The sequence below is a fragment of the Cibotium barometz genome, chromosome 12 (genome assembly GCF_041138505.1).
Source record: "Cibotium barometz isolate CiBa-2024 chromosome 12, ASM4113850v1, whole genome shotgun sequence".
NCBI classification, from domain to species: Eukaryota; Viridiplantae; Streptophyta; class Polypodiopsida; order Cyatheales; family Cibotiaceae; genus Cibotium; species Cibotium barometz.
In genome coordinates, this window is record NC_141057.1 from 54,224,067 (window position 1) to 54,243,248 (window position 19,182).

At 38.3% G+C, this 19,182-nt stretch overlaps 1 protein-coding gene across 2 annotated transcripts in view; it reads left to right on the top strand.

Moving 5' to 3' along the window:
• Positions 1-2,425: 2,425 nt before the first annotated feature.
• Positions 2,426-19,182, top strand: part of LOC147633592 (uncharacterized) — a 31,924-nt gene continuing 15,167 nt past the window's right edge. The window contains exons 1-4 of one of the 2 annotated variants that reach the window (XM_086805871.1): positions 2,426-2,672; positions 2,782-2,968; positions 3,113-3,374; positions 3,550-3,676. In XM_086805871.1, coding sequence (XP_086661997.1) covers positions 2,571-2,672; positions 2,782-2,968; positions 3,113-3,374; positions 3,550-3,676 — 678 coding nt within the window. In that variant the 5' untranslated portion in view covers positions 2,426-2,570. Of the gene's footprint in view, positions 2,673-2,781; positions 3,375-3,549; positions 3,677-19,182 lie in introns of both variants that reach the window. The other variant, XM_086805870.1, reaches the window with a different exon arrangement.

Consider the following 19,182-nt stretch of genomic DNA (forward strand, 5'->3'; position numbering starts at 1 on the left):
CATCAAGCTTTTTGCACGCGACACATCACCAATGTGAAGAATGAACAGTAGGTTTTCTGATGGGTTTTTTTTGCGAAATTTTGACGAGCGACCAACAACCATGATGGTTGAGAAACACTTGGTGCTCGTCCGTGACTCCATCCGTGGAGTGGTGGCCTCAGATTCTCAATAGTCTGATCAGCTTTCAGCCAAAAGTAGCTGGAGGCTCATTGAAAGCATGCAGAGCGACATGTCCTCCTAATTTTCTCCAATCAAGAGCTGACAACCGCTACAGAATCTCGTGTTGAAAATTAGAGGGGCTGAAGCTCTGGATAATGTATTTGGAAAAAGGTGGCGCTTATGATAATTAAGTGTATTATCTGTGCTAGAATTTTTCACTCTTCACAAAAGAAAAGGAAATTTATAAAAATCTTACTTGTGGCTTCCAAAATTCAAGTCTGTTAATTGAAAAAATTTCGTAGATTTATGAGCTACAGTCTATAACAAAAACGCATTACATTTTAAAGGTCTTACTCAATTGAGAAAATAACTACTGCCAGTAGAAACAAGAATCTTGCAGGCCCATTATCTATAGTCTGCAGGTTTTCTTTTGCAGAATTAGGTCCGAGACTGACTGGCGGGATGGCAGCTGCATGTTTTTGTTAGAGGAAGGTGGAATCTGATCGGCCGAATTAGTTTTGTGTCGATCTATAGATGATGTACTATGGACCATGGTTACTATGAATGCATATCGTTCCTCTCTCTCTCTCTCTCTCTCTGTCTCCATATACGCACTGTGCACACATGGAGAGACAGCAGATATTAAGCCATGCCCCTCTCTCTCTCTCTCTCTCTCTCTCTCTCTCTCTCTCTAGAAGCACACACTATAGAACTATAGTGAGAAATAATGCATATGACAACAAGCACATTCTCTCTCTCCCTCTCTTTCTCTCTCTCTCTCAATCCATGCACACACATGCAAGATACAACAGTTATTACATCACGCCTTCTCTCTCTCTACATGTGGACACGTACATCACAGAACACCTCTCTCTCTCTCTCTCTCTCTCTCCATGCATACACATGGTGGATACAACAGATATTACACCACACCCTCTCTCTCTCTCTCTCTCTCTCCCCACACCAACCATGTCCAGACTCCATCGTCCCACCTTGTAAGAGAATCCTGCAGACTCTACCTATAAGCTAGCTCCCTGGAATCTGATAATGGCGCGGGAAAAGCCGCCAGGCCACACCAGTCGTGGCTGGTGGTATAGTGGAGGAGCCCACACTAAACAACACTTACTGCTATCAGGACTGCTATCGAGTTGATTCAGAATTTCAGATGTTGCAAAATATTATGAGACAGAACACACAGATCTTGTGTCTGAGAAGGTGGCCCGAAGGGAATCAACATGCAGGGAGACAATGGTTGCAGTATGTGAGAAATAAAATATAGGTCTTTTTATATTCCCCACCAAAAAATAACAAATTGAAGCTCCAATGGTGGTGTTTCCCCCTGCAAATTTCTTTTTCTTTAAATAAAAGTTGGATAAGTTCTCTAAGTAAAAATAAAACGTATTCACTTGCAAATTTCTTAAAAGTCGAATATATATTGGTTCTACGTATTAATTTGCAATAACTAATTCTGTATTAATAAGAAGCCTTCCTCAAAAAGAAAAAGAAAAAGAAAAAGAAGAAATAACGATAGAATTATACGTTCAATTATAGCTTTATATAATTTGATAAGTTCTATTGTAAGCACTAGGATCTATAGCAATTAAGCACTAAATGTAGGATGTACGGTGAATCAAACAATTTTATGGTGTTGAGATGTGAAGTACGAGTGTGCAGACGATTTATTGGTTTCTATTTATAAAGAATATTTAAAGGGTCTATTTATTTATTTATTGAGACCCTAGCCTATATATTGATAATTGGGGTCAATTTTCAGCTTTAAATTTAAAAACTAGATTGTAAAAACTTAAAAACAGGTAGAAATGAAACAAATTTTATTAAGCCCGATTTTGTTGCTTCATTGTCCGAACCAACGAATTATAATACTCTCCCTCAAAGGGAAGGCGAACCGGTGCTGGCTGCATGCAATCTTGGGCGTCTATTTGGACGGCCACGATGGGTCAGTTCTGGACAACACGCAACGCAATGATCGAACGGCTGCAATGCATAGAATCTAACGGCCACTGTGAACCCATCTCAATCGTGCATTTCAACGGTGCCGATGGCTTTTTACGTGAGCTTGCTCAATCAACACGTTGATGATGATCAATTTGAAATTTCTAACAAAATTTAAAAAAGGATTCTGGGCCCTGACATTTCTATAAAACAGGAAATTAGGAAATTTACTATATTTCTTTAATGAGCAGCATCAGAGACTGCCTTTTTCCTGCCAGCTTTTTCTTCTTCGACTACTTTCTATTATCTAAACGTAGCTTTTCACACTTTGTCCAAATTTCTTTTAGCATTAATCGAATGTTAATCAGCCTGATTAGTTCCAGCCATTTGTTTATTATAGTTGAATCATTATAATGGCATGGATTTTCTCCTCATGTATTCATTGATTGCTATATAGCATGAACCCAATCAGCTTACCTCTCATCAATCACAGCATGCACTACTACTGGGATAACCCTACCTCACCAATCGCAGGAAAGCAAAGGCAAGATAAGCAAAAGGTTAATTTTGTGCCATTTCTGCTTAACTACTTATCTAATTACATCTTGATCACTAACCTTTTGGCATCCGGATGCTTAATCTAGTGCTCTTGGCTTTGTGCCCTTGCAGATTGTTTCACAACCTTATACAGCAACTCAAATGAATGAATTTTACGGTTGGTGTGTAGACAAACAAGGGTTGCTTAATGATTATATTGATCAGGAGGGTTTAGTGCTAATCAACGATCTAATACCGGGACTAGAGGACGGAGAGGACGAGATGTTGTCAACAGATCAGCAATTATCCTACTGTAAAGGTTTGGAAGGGCTTTATAATACAGAGGGCAATAATCTCAACACAGAGCCCAACATGTTAAATCTTAATCTATCAGAGATGCAAAATAAACTAAGGTTAGGGCAGGTTCATGGAGACCTCCTTAGTAGATTTTTGTCCAGTGCAGAGAACCTTCAGTACGAGGTCAATCATAACCTAAACAACATATCTGAGAGCTCTTGTATGACGCTGGAAAGCACGCTCTCTAGAGACTACACTAGCTTAACTCACGAGGACCCTGATAAGTATCAGGATAATGACAAATCTGAGTTCCAGAAACTGCATGGAAAAGCAGGATTAAAGAGACTAGGGGAGAAAACTGCACCCAGATCTGGGATTAACAAGAGGCCTAGTATCACCAAAGGGCAATGGACACCAGAAGAGGACAGGTAATTGATCGTTGCAAACAGCTTAAGTCAAATGACTACCTGAAGGTCTAACTGTTAATCAGCTATCTGATTGAATAGATTAACCTAAGGCATAAGGCAAATAAATAGTACTGTGATCGGATGATAATTAGGGTTGCAGTGTGATAATCTTGCTTTGTTCATGTTTGTGCTGCAGTTATTTAAAACAGCTTGTAAAGCGGTATGGTGAAAAAAAGTGGTCTGTAATTGCTCAGCATCTTGATGGGAGGATCGGGAAACAGTGCCGTGAACGCTGGCAAAACCACCTTCGACCTGATATCAAGGTAATAGCTATATCAGCTTTTATAACTTTGATTGAACAACTCCTCACGGTAAGTCTGTCGTTTGCTCTTAAAAAAAAAAAAAAAAGGTTTGGGGTGGGTTGTGCGAAGCATGGTTAATGAAGGTTGAAAATGCATATTATGAAGCTATTTACCAAACGACTTACTCATGTTGGAAGAAAAAAATTTGCAATCATGCCTCCTCTTGCATTCTAACCTCCAAACTTCTATTTAAGGTGCACCGTCATCATACGATGTGGTGTCATGCAATGATCGTGAAGAATTTGCGCACAAATCAATTTCAATGCATGGCTTGTACAATGCCTTTAGGGTACAATACCTTAAACTAGCCCTTTAGGTACAATAGGAACCATTATTTAACTCGCCTAATATGTAGGTCCTAAGTAGCTAAAAGCGAACATGGTGTTATGAAAAGGCCTAAACCTAGTACATTGAGCATTGCCTTTACATTTAGTAGAAAGAATCTTAGAGGTCTAGGCCCTCTTCTAAGGGTTTCACATGAGAAATTGGGCATAGTGTGATGATATCCTAGGATTGTCACACATCCATGCCATGCATGTGAGTGGTACCACCTATCACGTCTCCCCTGAAAATGTATAACAAAAGAGGGATATTCAGGAAGCACTAGGTCAATAACATCATATATATTGTATTTTCTATCCCGTTTATGTGGGATTATAGTGTGGCATGTATTATTATAGTGTGGCATCCTCAACTACAAATAATTATAGTAATATATGTCCATGCTTTTGAATGCTTATATTAGCATGAAAAATAGTGCAATACTTGCACTATTTTTCCATCCAAAATTTGAATCTTATACCTACCCTTTAGATACATTATACATGCTATCCACACCCAATGCTACTGTTGTTCATCCTATTTTTCAAATTCTACACATTTATAGTATGCATTTATACGTTTTCCTACGGGCGGGTGTGATGTCCATGGAAGGCCCACAACAACCTTTGGCTATGTGTCGTCCCTTTTGAGGTGCATTTGAAAGGGAGGGTCACTACATGAAAAGCTCATACTTTTGGAGCATTTAAGGGATATTTTAAACCTCCTTGCCTTCGGATTTTTAAACTTAAACACACCCCAACTTATGGTGGTAATTAAACACACCCCACCTTACTGTAATTAAACTACGTCCCCCTTATGTATGTAACCTTTTATGTGAGTCCATAATTTCGATTGACGTAACATGTTATCTTACACATAGGCTAGGTGACCCCTCTCAAGGGTCATGCTTTAGGGTGGACATAAATCATCCACATCAGGTGCTTTTATTCTATTTCATTTCCACACCATACTATTGTGGATGCCCATTACCTTTTGTTAGATTTTATGTCAGTCTAGCATCATCCATCATTTTTTAAGAATCTATGCATTGGTATGAAAAATAGCACATGCATTTACATATATTCAAACCTAGATTTCAAATCTTGTATCTAGCCTTCCCATTTTTCATATGTACCATCCACATTACATGCTATTTCAAATGGCTTCATGTGGGTGTAATGTTGATCAAGGATGTGGACAGTCTCTAGTTGTATCTATCAACAAGGCCTCATGTAATGCTCCATCTGGCGATCACATAGACAACTGGTGTGAATTTATTTTATCTTCACACCATGCTTAAGGCTTGTAACTCAAGTGAAGAGTGTGTACAAGGTAGGAGAGAAGGTGGGATAACAAGAGGGTCACATGTGTAGGTGGACAAGGAAAAGTGGGGCATTAGGAAAGAAAGTCTGAGGAAAATTTCAATATGATTTTCTAAGGAATAGTTGCATCCATGAGCTACCCATGATAGGAGTTCACATGGGGCACAAGTAGAATGGCGGTGGTACATTACATAGGGAGTAGGTGGTGTCAACAAGAGAGGACAATGAGGTGTGTTTATGGAGGGGGGTGGGGTGTTAACAAATGAAATGGGGTGAATTTATTGTTGATGAATAAATTTAACATGGTAGGGAATTAAGTTACAAGAAAAAATACTCTTTGGTTTTATTATGCATCCAAGGTTAATGCATGGAGACCATTAGACCTAAGAAAAGCATCATGATTATTTGGATTCATGGTCTTGTTGGTTACAAAGTGATCAATAAACTATGAAAAGGGCTTTGAAATTTTAGATCTAGAAGAAAGTTGTGGTGAATGAACTTAGGGCCATGGTGAGGAGTGAGAAAGATCCATGGATCGAACAAAAAGTATTTTTAACATCACGTTGAATTGATTTCTGATATATAACTATCTTTTCTTTCTAAGGACACTTAACCATATGTAATGGGAGACTGTGTATTTTGGTAGTTTGTTTAGACACTATAATAGGCCAAGTAATTTTAAAGTCTCATGAGTATCAAGATTCTATCTTTAGTCAAAAGCAAGTGTTTTTTGATAGTCCATAAATAAATTGAGGTGATCATAGGTAGAATACATGGTGGATTTGTACCTCCGGGAGCTTTACAAAAAAGACACCTAAAAAAGTAAATCTTGTTAAAATAAGCAATATGGTAAGACCATGATAAAAAATGACACATAACATATGGCTTCTTCAATTCATACTTAGATTTGAGATTCTTAAGTAGAAATGTAATTGGAATTTGAAATATATCACTAATATATATATATATATATATATATATATATATATATATATATATATATATAGAAAAAGTAGTAATATAGACTGATATAAACTTCAATCTAAAACATACTACTTGTTTCATACTAGGTTTTCTATTTTATACATTGAAACCTACTTGTGTACAAAATAAAATAAAAAATATTGATATTTCTTTCATAGCAGTAGCAAAAATATTTTTAACCCTTCAATTTATCAAGGTGAAAAGTGAGTAAACATATTTTCTAAATTATGAAAAAACTAGATGCTTGAAGAAGTCATGGAAACTTGAAGGTTATCCAAAAATATGTAAGACATCATAAGCTTTCAACAAAAGGTGTTCAACAAAAGGGCTTAGTTTTTCTTATGGATTCATGGAAAATATACATATTTAAGGAGGGGTCTAATTCAAAGCTATACACAAAGGGGCTTTTATCAACTTAACATATACATGAAAAGAGGTGTATTTTTAGGTATATAGGTAAGGGGTTTTTTGAATACCCCTTGAATGCATGTGATGAATGGGATATTGTGAACCCCCAAGCATGGAAATTCCTAGTTAAAGAAGGAAGTATAAATTGGGTCCAAGTAGAATTGATGGGTAGTATTATAAGTCTATGTAAGATTTCTCTATTGTCTCTATAATTTCTCAATACTACCTATTGAATGGTCTTGATAATTGGGCATTTCCATAGTGCCAACACTCAAGCACAGAAAATATTACTATTTGGGGAGGAACGAAGTATAGTTAGGGCTCATGTGCCCATGGAACTTTTGGGTAACACTAGTCTATATGAGATTTCTTTATATCTTTTCATTTTTTGAAAAAGTAGGTCATGAATTATAAATTCCATGCTTATGATGATGTACAACCTCATTGTTTGATGGTTTTCTAAGAGTCAAACTATAAAACTATATTATCCTAGTTTCCATATTTTTCACATAGCTCTAGCTCCCACATACCCAAAGTTCACCTAGCTAGTAGATAAAATCTCCTTAACTAAGAATATTTTTGGCACTCAAAAAAGAGATTCTTATGTCTAGTTATGCTACCACTCATGACTTTAATTATTGAAATTATTTTAAACCTCATACTCCATTCATTTTCATATTTTGAAGGAGAGAGGAAATGTGTAAACATAGATCCTTGTTTTTCTCTAATACTAGCTGAAAAGTAGATCTTTGTTGAATGTTTCTTTATTTCTCTAGTTGTTTGGTAAGGGTAAGATTTCAGGTGTGTTTGTGTGTGTGTGTGTGTGTGTGTTGTTTCTTAACCCATAACTAGCATAGCATTAGATGATAAACAAAGAGGGAGATGTATTTAGATATTAATTCAAAGATAAGTTTTAAAATCACTTTGAATGTCTGTGAATTAAGTTAAAATTATTTAAAAACCAAAGCATAATCCTAGTAAAAATAAAACCAAGGGTTAACCATTTATGTATTGGTACAATGTTTTGTCATAGATCAACACTTGGAGTTGAAGAGAAAGTGCTATTCATGTCACCATCTACAAGAAAAAATAAATCAGAACTAGTGTTAATTGCATGGGGAGATTGATGTCAACACCTTTTTCCCACTTGTTATTTTGGTCATAGCTTTATAAAGTGACTATAAATAGAATGTACTTATACAATAGAATATGTACTTACACAATAGAATGTGTAGGACTTTATTTATAGTCACTTTAAAAAGTTATGACCAAATAACAAGTTATGGTCGTAATAATTATAGAATGTACTTACACAATAGAATAAATAAAAAATATAAACATAAGATCACACTTACTGTGTATATATGAAAATCATGATATAGTATACAACATCTATCCATGGTTGAGTGAACAAATATAGTTTTCAATACTTAATCATCGTTGAAGAAGTACATCTCGGAATGGGGTAAAAAAGAGTAATGCCTTATTATAGGTTAAAAAAAAGATAACAAAATAAAAGTATATGGAGTTGGGGCTACATTGAGGTCTTGATCTCATGAATGAGATGTTACTCGTCATCATCTTCCCCAAAAACACAAATACAGTCTCATGTATTTTGATTGTTATCATTCCTTGTAACTTCACCCTCTACTCTCACATTTCCATTGGTTTTCGATTACAAATGGGCTTGCTTTATAAGTAACATGGCTTGTGGTTTTTAAGTAACATGGCTTGTGGTAACATGATCCTAAAACACAACAAAAGTAACACAAGTAAAACTCAATTTTGAAAAAAACAAAGAGGTTATGGGCTTAGGAATGTAATTACTTGCCATGCTTACAAAGCATGGCCTCCATAAATAATAATCCATCCTTCTTCTTTCACCCTTTCAAGGAGAGCTTCCAAACCTTGATGTGAATACGAACTCATTAATCCTGCAAAGGGGGTGGTCCACTACTTAAATCTATAAGAATAAAAACAAATTGACATTGATTTTATGTTGTTATAAGGTAATCTTTTTTTCTTAAAAGATGAGAGATAATTCAAGGCAATATACTACAAAGATTGTTGGGATATCTACTCCTCTTGCACATGCAACATCGTGCTGCAAGTTGTTTGGCATCTACCCATGCATGAATATGAATTCGTAAAACTCCTATGCATAGTCTATGTATAATTGGAAATTCATCCTAGACCGCCACACATAGCACTGTAAGCTGTTTGCCATCTACCCATGCATAAACATAAATACTTAATACTCCTAAGATCTTAGTGTATATAATTAGTAATTAATAAACCATGCCACTCGAGGGTACAAATCATAAAAATAAGTAATTATAAAAGGTTTTAAGAAGCTTACATGAAGAGTCCAGGAGGTGTTGGTAGGCACTAGATCGAGTAGGCTGGCAATATTAAACAAAAGCTATAAAAAATGATAATGTAATAGTAATATCCTCCAATAAGTTCCCAATGCAAGCTCGAGCTCCCCCAATGGTAGCTGCCTCATTTCCCTTCATCATTTCACAAGTGTAGACAAGTCATGACCTAATTTTGGTAGTACACGGCACTCAAGTTAGTTTAACCCTCCTTACTCCTCTATCGGGAATCATGATGACAAACTTGTCAGAGAAAAGACCCCTTTTAAGGATCTCAGCTATAGCGGATGCACATTGCAAGAGTATGGAGTTGAGTAGGATGGTGGGGGACTAGCACTATAGCTCATCATCTCAATAGATCTTGTCAGTTGTAGTTTCGATTCTCTCATGATCTCGCTCTAATCTCTTGACTCTCGGAACTTGCCAAAGATGAGAGATTTTGCAGCAGCAAGATTGTTGCATGGCACATTTGGCAGGCTCTCTACAAAAGAGGCCATAGAGGGAACCACAACCCCACTAGGGGAGGAAATCTAAAGCATATGGCTTGATATCTTCACACCCTTTGTGGACACTTAAGGAAGATCTAGGGTGGCTTTTGTTGAGAGTGCATGTAAAAGCTTCGTGAGGCCTTTCTATTGATTTGGTGTCACAATCCTTTTCTCACTGCTGCTGCTGGTAGAGAGGTGGTGAACCCACCTAGCATTATAGACCACACTGGTATGGTGGTTTCTCTCACCCATGCTCCTCACACTGGTATGGTTGTTTTCTCTCCCCCCATGCTTCCCACTATATGAGGTAAACTCCTCCCCCTAGAGTGGCCATCTAGGGGAGAAGAGCACGTAGACATGGCTATTTTTTCTTGGTAACTAAGATCTAGGATCTATTTTTGGAAAAAAAGAAACATAAATATAAACCTCCTAATATGTATGCATAGAGTATGTTCTATGTATGCTCCTAATATGCATGCATATAGAGCATACATAGAGCATAAATAGAGCATAGATAGAGCATACTAAGATCTAGGATCTATTTTTGGAAAAAAAGAAACATAAATATAAACCTCCTAATATGTATGCATAGAGTATGTTCTATGTATGCTCCTAATATGCATGCATATAGAGCATACATAGAGCATGTGTAGCTCCAATATGTATACACCCAGGGGTGTACCATTAATAGAAAGGGTTTAAGGTTTAGAGCTTACCTCAATAGGAAAGGTAGGGCATTGGACCAAAACAAAGAAGACCTAACCATGTTGAAAACAATACACTAAAATATTACATGTGACATTGGGGAAAAGAGCATATAGTTCATACATTTTATAGTCATGATATAGTTGGTAGACTATGGTCAAATGGGCATCTAAATGAGCATATTCTAGGTGCCTAGCTCTAGTGGAGGAGGATCTTGATTTCCCTCAAAACTAGGCAGTGGGTGCTCACTTCAAGGCAATGGGTGTTCTCTTCAAGACTTTCTTAGGTTTTTTCTTGAGGGTTAATCATGCCCTAAACTAGACTTGTACTCCAGCCTATATAAGAGGCTCATATCTAATGGAAGTGTAAAACACTCATTTTCACTTTATCATCTTTATGTTGCCATTAATCCTAATCCCATATAATTAGTCTTAACCTTTCTTCTTTAGCTTAATGTTGCCTTCATCTCATGAGCTTCATCAGCTTCTTTAATCCACCATGAAAACCAACATGGTATCACAGCTTAGATCTAACTCACCCTTATCGCTTTTAGGTTATAGTTAATCTCATTAATACTTAAGCTTAACACTAATTAAGCTATAGTCTCATTTTTAGATTTTTCTCTATCTCCTTCTCTACCCCCTATCATTGGAGGCTTGAATGCTCTCTTTATACACAACCAAACCAAAATATTTAACTTGGGGCTTCACACAACAGTTCATAGGCTCCACTCGGCAGTAGCCTCAATTGGAGGAATTAGCGTGTGCGCTAACATTGGGAGTAGACAATTAAAAAAAATAGTTTTTTGAAGAAAATGTTCCAACACACAAACACATCAAAATCGGTGAACATACAGTCTACCTCAGGGGTTTTTAAGGCCTGCGGACCCGTTTGCAGTGTCAAATTTTCAAACGTGGGGGGGGGGGGGTCACTCATAAATTTGTAACCGTAGCATGTGGTATCAACAGAAGGGATTTATAAAATCCTTATTTTACACATTTTTTATATACAGAAGGGTACCATTTAAAAGGGGTATTCATAGATTGAATAGGAAAAGGGTGTGTTTTATTTATGAAAAAATTACAGATAAGGGAATTCTTAAACAGGCCTTGAATGCATGTGATATAGAGGGTTTACATATAGTGAACCCCCTGAGTTTTCAAAAAAGCATCGCCTACTATGAGATTTAGGCCTAGTCTCTCTCTAAATGTCATTTTGCTACTAAAAATATCATCAAAGCTTGATTATAGTATTTAACCTTATTCTTATGGGCTGGAATCACTTCTAGACTCATTGCTATAGAAGTCCCTTAAAGGTTTTTTGAAGCTGATTTGTGAAAGAGCTTCAATTTGACACTCCAAGTTGCCTCTTCTTCTACACTACAAACAATTAATTACCTTTGCTAATCAAGTGATTAATGCTAATCATTGAGGTGATTTTGGACCATTGGGTGTTCAATCATTTCATTGAAGACCTGTTATAGCCTCCCAAAGCTTCATCTTGAGAAACCCCCTTGATTTTCCTCTCTTTGTCGATAGTGCTTTACAAATCATGGTATTTTCTACACAGTTTAACAAAAAATTACTCTCAATAATACCTTGATTAGTGTTAATGTTTTGAGGTTTTTTGGGCATTTTATGCTTGAAGCTACAAATTTGGATGTTGCTAAAGCATCATATCCAATTTTCCCCTTGATTTGAGTTGTCAATTTGTTAATCCAAAATAAATTTATATTAGCACTATTTGGGATAATGGGATTTATGAGCTCATATGCATCATGTAAATTATTGATCATGCGCATTAATCAAGTATACAAGGGTAAGACACTGGTCATAGATAAGACTAAGACTCCCTTATGCATATTCATTGCATTATCTTTTGAAAGGGATGGACATCATCATGTAAGGCTTTATGAACACATTGAGAAAATGTTTTGTCTTTGCCTACATAGACTTCATAAGAGCTACATCGACATCGACATGAAGAGAAGCTACATTGACAAGATCAAGAGCTACTTCAACAAGAGCATGCTTTTAGTTTGTTCATTATTATCCATGGGATTCTACAAAGAACTGAAGCATGGAGGAATTCTTCATCAACATCATCCACAATATGTGCAATACCTTTTAGATCAATCTTTCCTTCAATGTTTTGGTTCCTTCAAGGAGGGGACAAGGGATGCACTAATAGGTGCTTCAATCAATGTGCTCAGACAACCACATGGCCTATATCCTATGCTTCCTTTATGGAGCTATTGGATCTTTTAGCATAATTAATGCCTGTTTCAAGGCATTAATGGATCTTTTAGCATAATTAATGCCTGTTTCAAGGCATTAATGGATGTCTCAGCTATTGGATCTTTTAGCATTAATGCCTGTCTTAAAGCATATGTGTGCTGCATTGACATTCACATCTTCATCGAACACATCTACATCTAGGTGCTCTGCCCTGGCCCATGAGTCTAAAAGTACAAGATAAGCCTTCACTGCTTGGAAACGTCACTATTTAAAGGATCTACCTGGCATCTAAGGGGAGATTCTTCCTCCACTTTTAGTTCAATTTATGTTGAGTCAAGGGTTCTCTACTGAGGTAGTCTCCCAAAATTTGCATGTTTTTGGATATCATCTTTTTAGACCATCTAAGGCCTGCCTACTTGTAGTCACCCATCTATACTAAGCGAAATGTAAACATAACTAGAATCCTAGCATATGTTATCAACTTCTAACATTGTAAACCAGCATGAGTAAGACTGACGGGCACTTGAATGGTCATGATAACTAGAGTTGTAAATAGTAACTAAAGCTAGCATTGTCATCTTAGTAGCCATGCATATTTTGTTGAGGGAGGGTGTTTAAAACAATACACCAAAATATTACATGTGACATTGGGGAAAAGGAAATATGGTTTATAGGTCTTATACCCATGATATACTTGGTAGACTATGGTTAAATGGGCATATAAATCAGCATATTCTAGGTGCCTAGCTCTAGTGGAGGAGGATCTTGCTTTTCCTTAAAACTAGGCAATGGGTGCTCTCTTTAAGACTTTCTTAGGGTTTTGCTTAAAAGGGTTAATCATGCCCTAATCTCTAGTGGAGGAGGATCTTGCTTTTCCTTAAAACTAGGCAATGGGTGCTCTCTTTAAGACTTTCTTAGGGTTTTGCTTAAAAGGGTTAATCATGCCCTAATCTCTTGTACTCCAACCTATATAAGAGGCTCATATCTAATAGAGGTGTACAACACCTACTTTCACTTTATCATCATTATGTTGCCATTAATCTTAATCCCATGTGATTAGTCTTAACCTTTCTTGTTTAGCTAAATGTGCCTTTATCATCTTCTTTGATCCACCATGAAAACCAACAAAGAATACATATGCATGCATGCATATTAGAGCTATGAAAGCTCTTTGTGTGCTTTAATATGCATGCATAGAATATATTTATTCTCTATTTATGCATATTTATGCTTTATAGATTAGCACTATATGCATGCATATTAGAGCTTTTTGCATGCATAGAGAAAACATATGCATGCATGAATATTAAATCTATGTGTATGCTCTAATATATGCATGCATATAGGCCTCTTATACATAACATCTATATGCATAAATTCCTCTTTATGCTTCTTTATGCATACTAGTAACATGAAAAAAACAACTCTCATAGCACCAAAGGGTGTACCATTAATAGCACCCGAGGGTGCACAATTAATAGAAAGTGTTTAGGGTTTAGAGCTTAGAAAGGGCAAGATGTTGGAACAAAAAACACCAGACCTACAAACACATGAACCATAACCATAAATATAAAGCTTATTACCAAAAAACAAGAGAGTGTGTTGCTCACATTATGTGGACAAGAGAGGTGTGATAGCTTATTTGATGAGATAAGAGATAAACCCACATATGCCCTACTTATGAGTAAGAGAAGGAGAAGCAAAACCAGTTTAAAGAGGAAAAGAAAGAGAAAGAGAAGCAAGTGGAGGATAAGCAAGGTAAATAACAAGAGGTCTCTCTTCACAAATGGAGATAAGGAGGAGATTAGCCCTAATCACAAGTGGAGGATAAGCAAGGTAAATAACAAGAGGTCTCTCTTCACAAATGGAGATAAGGAAGAGATTAGCCCTAATCCCACAAGTGGAGGATAAGCAAGGTAAATAACAAGAGGTCTCTCTTCACAAATGGAGATAAGGAGGAGATTAGCCCTAATCACAAGAGCTTATACCTTTATGTGTTGCATGCATGCTAGAGAGAAGAGAGAGGAAAATAGTATTACCTTTTGATTAGAGGAGGGAGATGAGGGAGATCAGAGGTTTACCAAGAAGGGATATGAGAAGAGGTAGATGAGGGTTGAGGGAGATGACGTGAAGGTTTTCCAAGGAGGGATATGAGAAGAGGGAGATGATAGAGGTTGGAGTCCTATTCATGATGTATACTGCTGTAGAAACAGCCTCAGCCCAATAGCAATGCGGCATATTCTTCTCTTCCATCAATGCTCGCGTAATCTCAGCAATGTGCCTGTTTTTCCGCTCAGCAACTCCATTTTGCTGCGGAGTGTATCTGCATGTATACTGTCTCTGAATACCATTCTTCTTCAAATATTCAGAGAACTCATTGGAGAAGTACTCTCCCCCTCCATCTCACCTTAGGCACTTTACATATTTCCCTGTTTGCTTTTCAACCAAAACTCTGAAATTGTGAAAGTGAGTGAACACCTCACTCTTCTCCTTCATGAAATATACCCATACTTTCCTTGTGTGGTCATCAATGAAAGTCACATAATACCTGCAGCCTCCCATAGATATGGTCTTCGTAGGACCCCATACATCTGAATGCACAACATCTAGTGCATTTTTGCTCACATATCTGTTACGTGGAAACACATGCTTTGTTTGCTTCCCAAATTGGCATGCTTCACAGATTTTATGCATACCTTCCACTTTAAATTTTGGCAGCCCTGTCACAATTCCTTTTGTCTGCATAGACTTCAATCTCTGCACATTCACATGTCCAATTCTTTTATGCCATATGTCTGTGTTTGCAACAATTCCTGAACCATTTGCAAACATCGCAGCACTCATCTCAGGCATGTCTACATCCAACGTAAACATTCTGCCCACTCTGTTGCCTTTTGCAACCAACCTGCACTTGTCTTTAAAATCTTCAACATAACATCCATCAGGGTTAAACCGAACCTGCAAACCCTACTCAATCATCTGGCCAACTGAAACCAGATTCTTTGTTATGTTCGGTATATGAAGTACATCTGCAAGGTACTTAACTTTGCCATCCTGCATAGACAATGGCACATCTCCAACGTGGGTAATTGGATGAGCAGTGTCATCCCCTGTTTCCACAAAACCTGGTCTTTTCGGGTTTTTCATCTCCTTGAACCACTCCCCATGACTCGTCATGTGGTTCGAAGCGCCTGAATCCATATACCATACGTTATCTTTTTGTGCTGTATCAACATTTTCAGACATGGTATTCACAACATGCTGCATAACAAACAACCTTTCATTATCCTCATTATTTCTGCTTGAGGATGCATAGTTGTTTTGCTGCACTTTCCCATTTTGCATGTCAGCCTGCTTCTTATAACATTCTGACTGCACATGTCCAGGCTTACCACAATAATAGCATTCACGTGCATCATTATATTGCTTTTGCCAATTTCCACGGCCTTTTTGACTCCCTCTACCTCTGAATTTGCCTCTTCCACCTGCGTGTTGTTGTTGTTGTTGATTTTGGGACTGTTGTTGTTGCTACTGCTGCTGGCCATAATTCTGATTACCTGTTCCGCCACCTCCTTGACCGCGTCCACGGCCTCCTCTACCTCGTCCTCTTCCTGCACTCGTGTAGAAGGCCTGTTGCTCTGAACTGTTTTTGCTTTGTGAAGACTGTTGGTCTTCACCCAAGTTCTTCTCTTCGATAATTAGCATAGACACCAAATCTGTAAAGTTGGGAATGTTTTCCCGAGTTTGAATAGACGTCTTAAACGCCTTGTATTGTGGCCCGAGACCACGTAGATAGACTTCCACCTTGTCATCATCATCTCTACTGACACACCAATAGATGCAAGGGATTCCACAATACCCTTTATCTTCAACGCATAGTCATTCACAGACATGCTCTTTTTCTCCACAGTATGAAGTTCATTCTTCAACTGTATCTTACGTGCCTTGGTATTTGTTTCATAAAGCTTTACCAAGGTGTCCCACGCCTCCTTGGGGGACTTGGCATCCTGAATGTGCCCAATCATGGTGTCCTGTATACTAATGGAAAGCCAATACATTACTTTCCTGGCTCCTTGGTTCCAGTCTTTAAACTCTTTCACATCTGCAGCAGTCGGATTTATATCCGGTATCTCCAGTGCCTCTTCATGCTCACCTTCTATGTAGTCCTAATAGCCTTTTCCCATCAAGAAATTCGTTAACCTGAACCTCCAAGCATGGAAGTTATTCTTATCCAGCTTCTCAGCCACAATCTATGTTATGCCATCATTAGACATCTTGCCAGACACACAATTTTACCAGAAACTGCACTCTGGTTTTTCTGCACAAACTGCTGTATTTTCTGCACAGCGGTACTGTAGTACTCTCAAATGTCACAACCAGTGACTTCAATGTGCATACATACACCCAATGGTAACTGTAGACCTCTTTGCAGCACCCACAGTGTCTGCACAGTCAATCTGTCTTCCTGCAGTTCTTAAAACAGAGTTGTGCAGAGAATCGATGACTTACCCGCAGTGCTCGAAATCGCCTGCTTTCTGAAAAACAGAGGTCCAGACGCGCCTGAAACGCGTTTTCGGCCCGAAAATCACAGTCCAATAGGACTATATAGTTGCCCTATAGCTTTACTCCCGCGAAGAAAGCTCCTCAATCAGAGACCGTTTGCCGGTGCCTTTCATAGAGCTCCCGACAAGGGTGTAGTCACCAACACAATAGGGAAGAGTAGTTGAAGCTCTTACCCTCGTACCGCTTCCTGTGGTTCTCTTACTTGCAGCTCAGCCCTTAGCACGAACCAGGCTCTGATACCATGAAAAGATGCAGGGGGGAAGAGAGCTTGAGCTCTCTTGCTTGCAGCTCAGTCCTTAGCACGAACCAGGCTCTGATACCATGAAAAGATGCAGGGGGAAGAGAGCTTGAGCTCTTGCAAGCACACACACACACACTCAAAAAACCCTAATAGAGAACACACAAGGTGAGAGGCTGAAAATCTTCTTCTTCTCTACTCAACACTCAACACACCATATACAAGGATAAGAGTACACACAATATGAAAGGTACTCAACCAAATACATACACGGGTTCTCTATAATGTGAACCCAACTAAATGAGCTGGCGCTATAACTATGCCAGTAGTCTCTAGAATGGCTGTTACACAGCCTGTCATCCCACTGGCCGCATATCTCCCATGATCTCACCAACCATGCCAGTGGTGTAAGTGTGGGGCCTATCCCCCAGGAGGGTCATCAGTGGCCACCGCCTCACTAGATGAGCTCAATATCTCAACATTCCAAACCCTATTCTATCGAGTCACCTTCCAACACGAAGTCCCATCTGACCATCTATATCAAGGCTCTTCCAAACCCTATTCATCGAGTACTTCCAACACGAAGTCCCATCTGACCATCTATATCAAGTCTCTTCCAAACCCTATTTTATCGAGTACTACCAGCAGGGCTCTAACCATCTATATCGAGTCTCTTGCAAACCCTATTCTATTGAGTACTACCAACATGGCTCTTACCATCTATATCAAGTCTCTTCTAAACCCTATTCTATCAAGTACTACATGCATGAAGTCCCATCTGATCTTGTCATATGCTTTGACTAGATCTAGGTTAAGTAGCATGTAGGATCTATTAAAGAATAAGGCATAATTATTACCACATTGTATGTTGAGCATTGCCTCATCAATTTGTCTATCGTGTACCAAACCAAAGTTTGGTCCACCACCCTTGGTAGAATGTACTTTATACAAAGAGTGTCAAAAGTGCGCAGCGAAAAGCGTGAGACATACGCACAGAGAGAAAGAAAACAAATTTGCATAATGATGAAAAAACAATGATACAATCAGCCCTGTGCAAGGGGTGGTCCCCGTATGTGTGGGCATGCTGAACTACTCCCCTGAGGGAGGACCCGGGCCTGGGAGCCCCTGTCAGAGTGAGTACAAATGAGAAGGAGGCAAGGCTTATATAGCCCCAAGATAAGCTGGCCGACTTGCTCCAGAAAAGTCTCACGATTGGACAAAAATAAACATGTGATAATGGGTGGCCAACCCTACAACCAAGGGCCTAAACATGAGGAAAAAATAAGGTGCTGCCCGGGATAAATCTGGGCACCCCTGATACACAACTTGGGCACACTATGAATAATTCTAACACAGTGATGGACTTGGCAAATATTTTATATGAGGTGTTAAGAATTGTAAGCAGGCCCCATGCCCCTACCCTCAAGTGATTCCCTTTCTTTGACATCAGTTTGATGTGGCTTTTGTTCACTTCATGAGTAAGTTCACCACTGCATCATATAATGATCATAGAGTACATGAGTAAGTTCACCTGCATCATATAATGTTGTGATCATAGAGTACATGTCTTTGACTGATGCATGGTCATAAGCACCAGTAAAATTCAATGGGAATCCTGTCAAGTCTAGGAGTCTTGTCCTTACCCATATTACTGACAATAAATTGGAGTTCATCTACTTTGTAGGATATTCTCAGCATAGGGATAGAGGGGCTCTCCACCTTTTTCTGATAATCTGTGAAAGGAAATTATCCAGCCTCTCAAGGTATCTAATCTCTACTAAGGGGGAAAAACCTCCGTTGGTTGAAGAGAGTAATCTCCCTCTCTC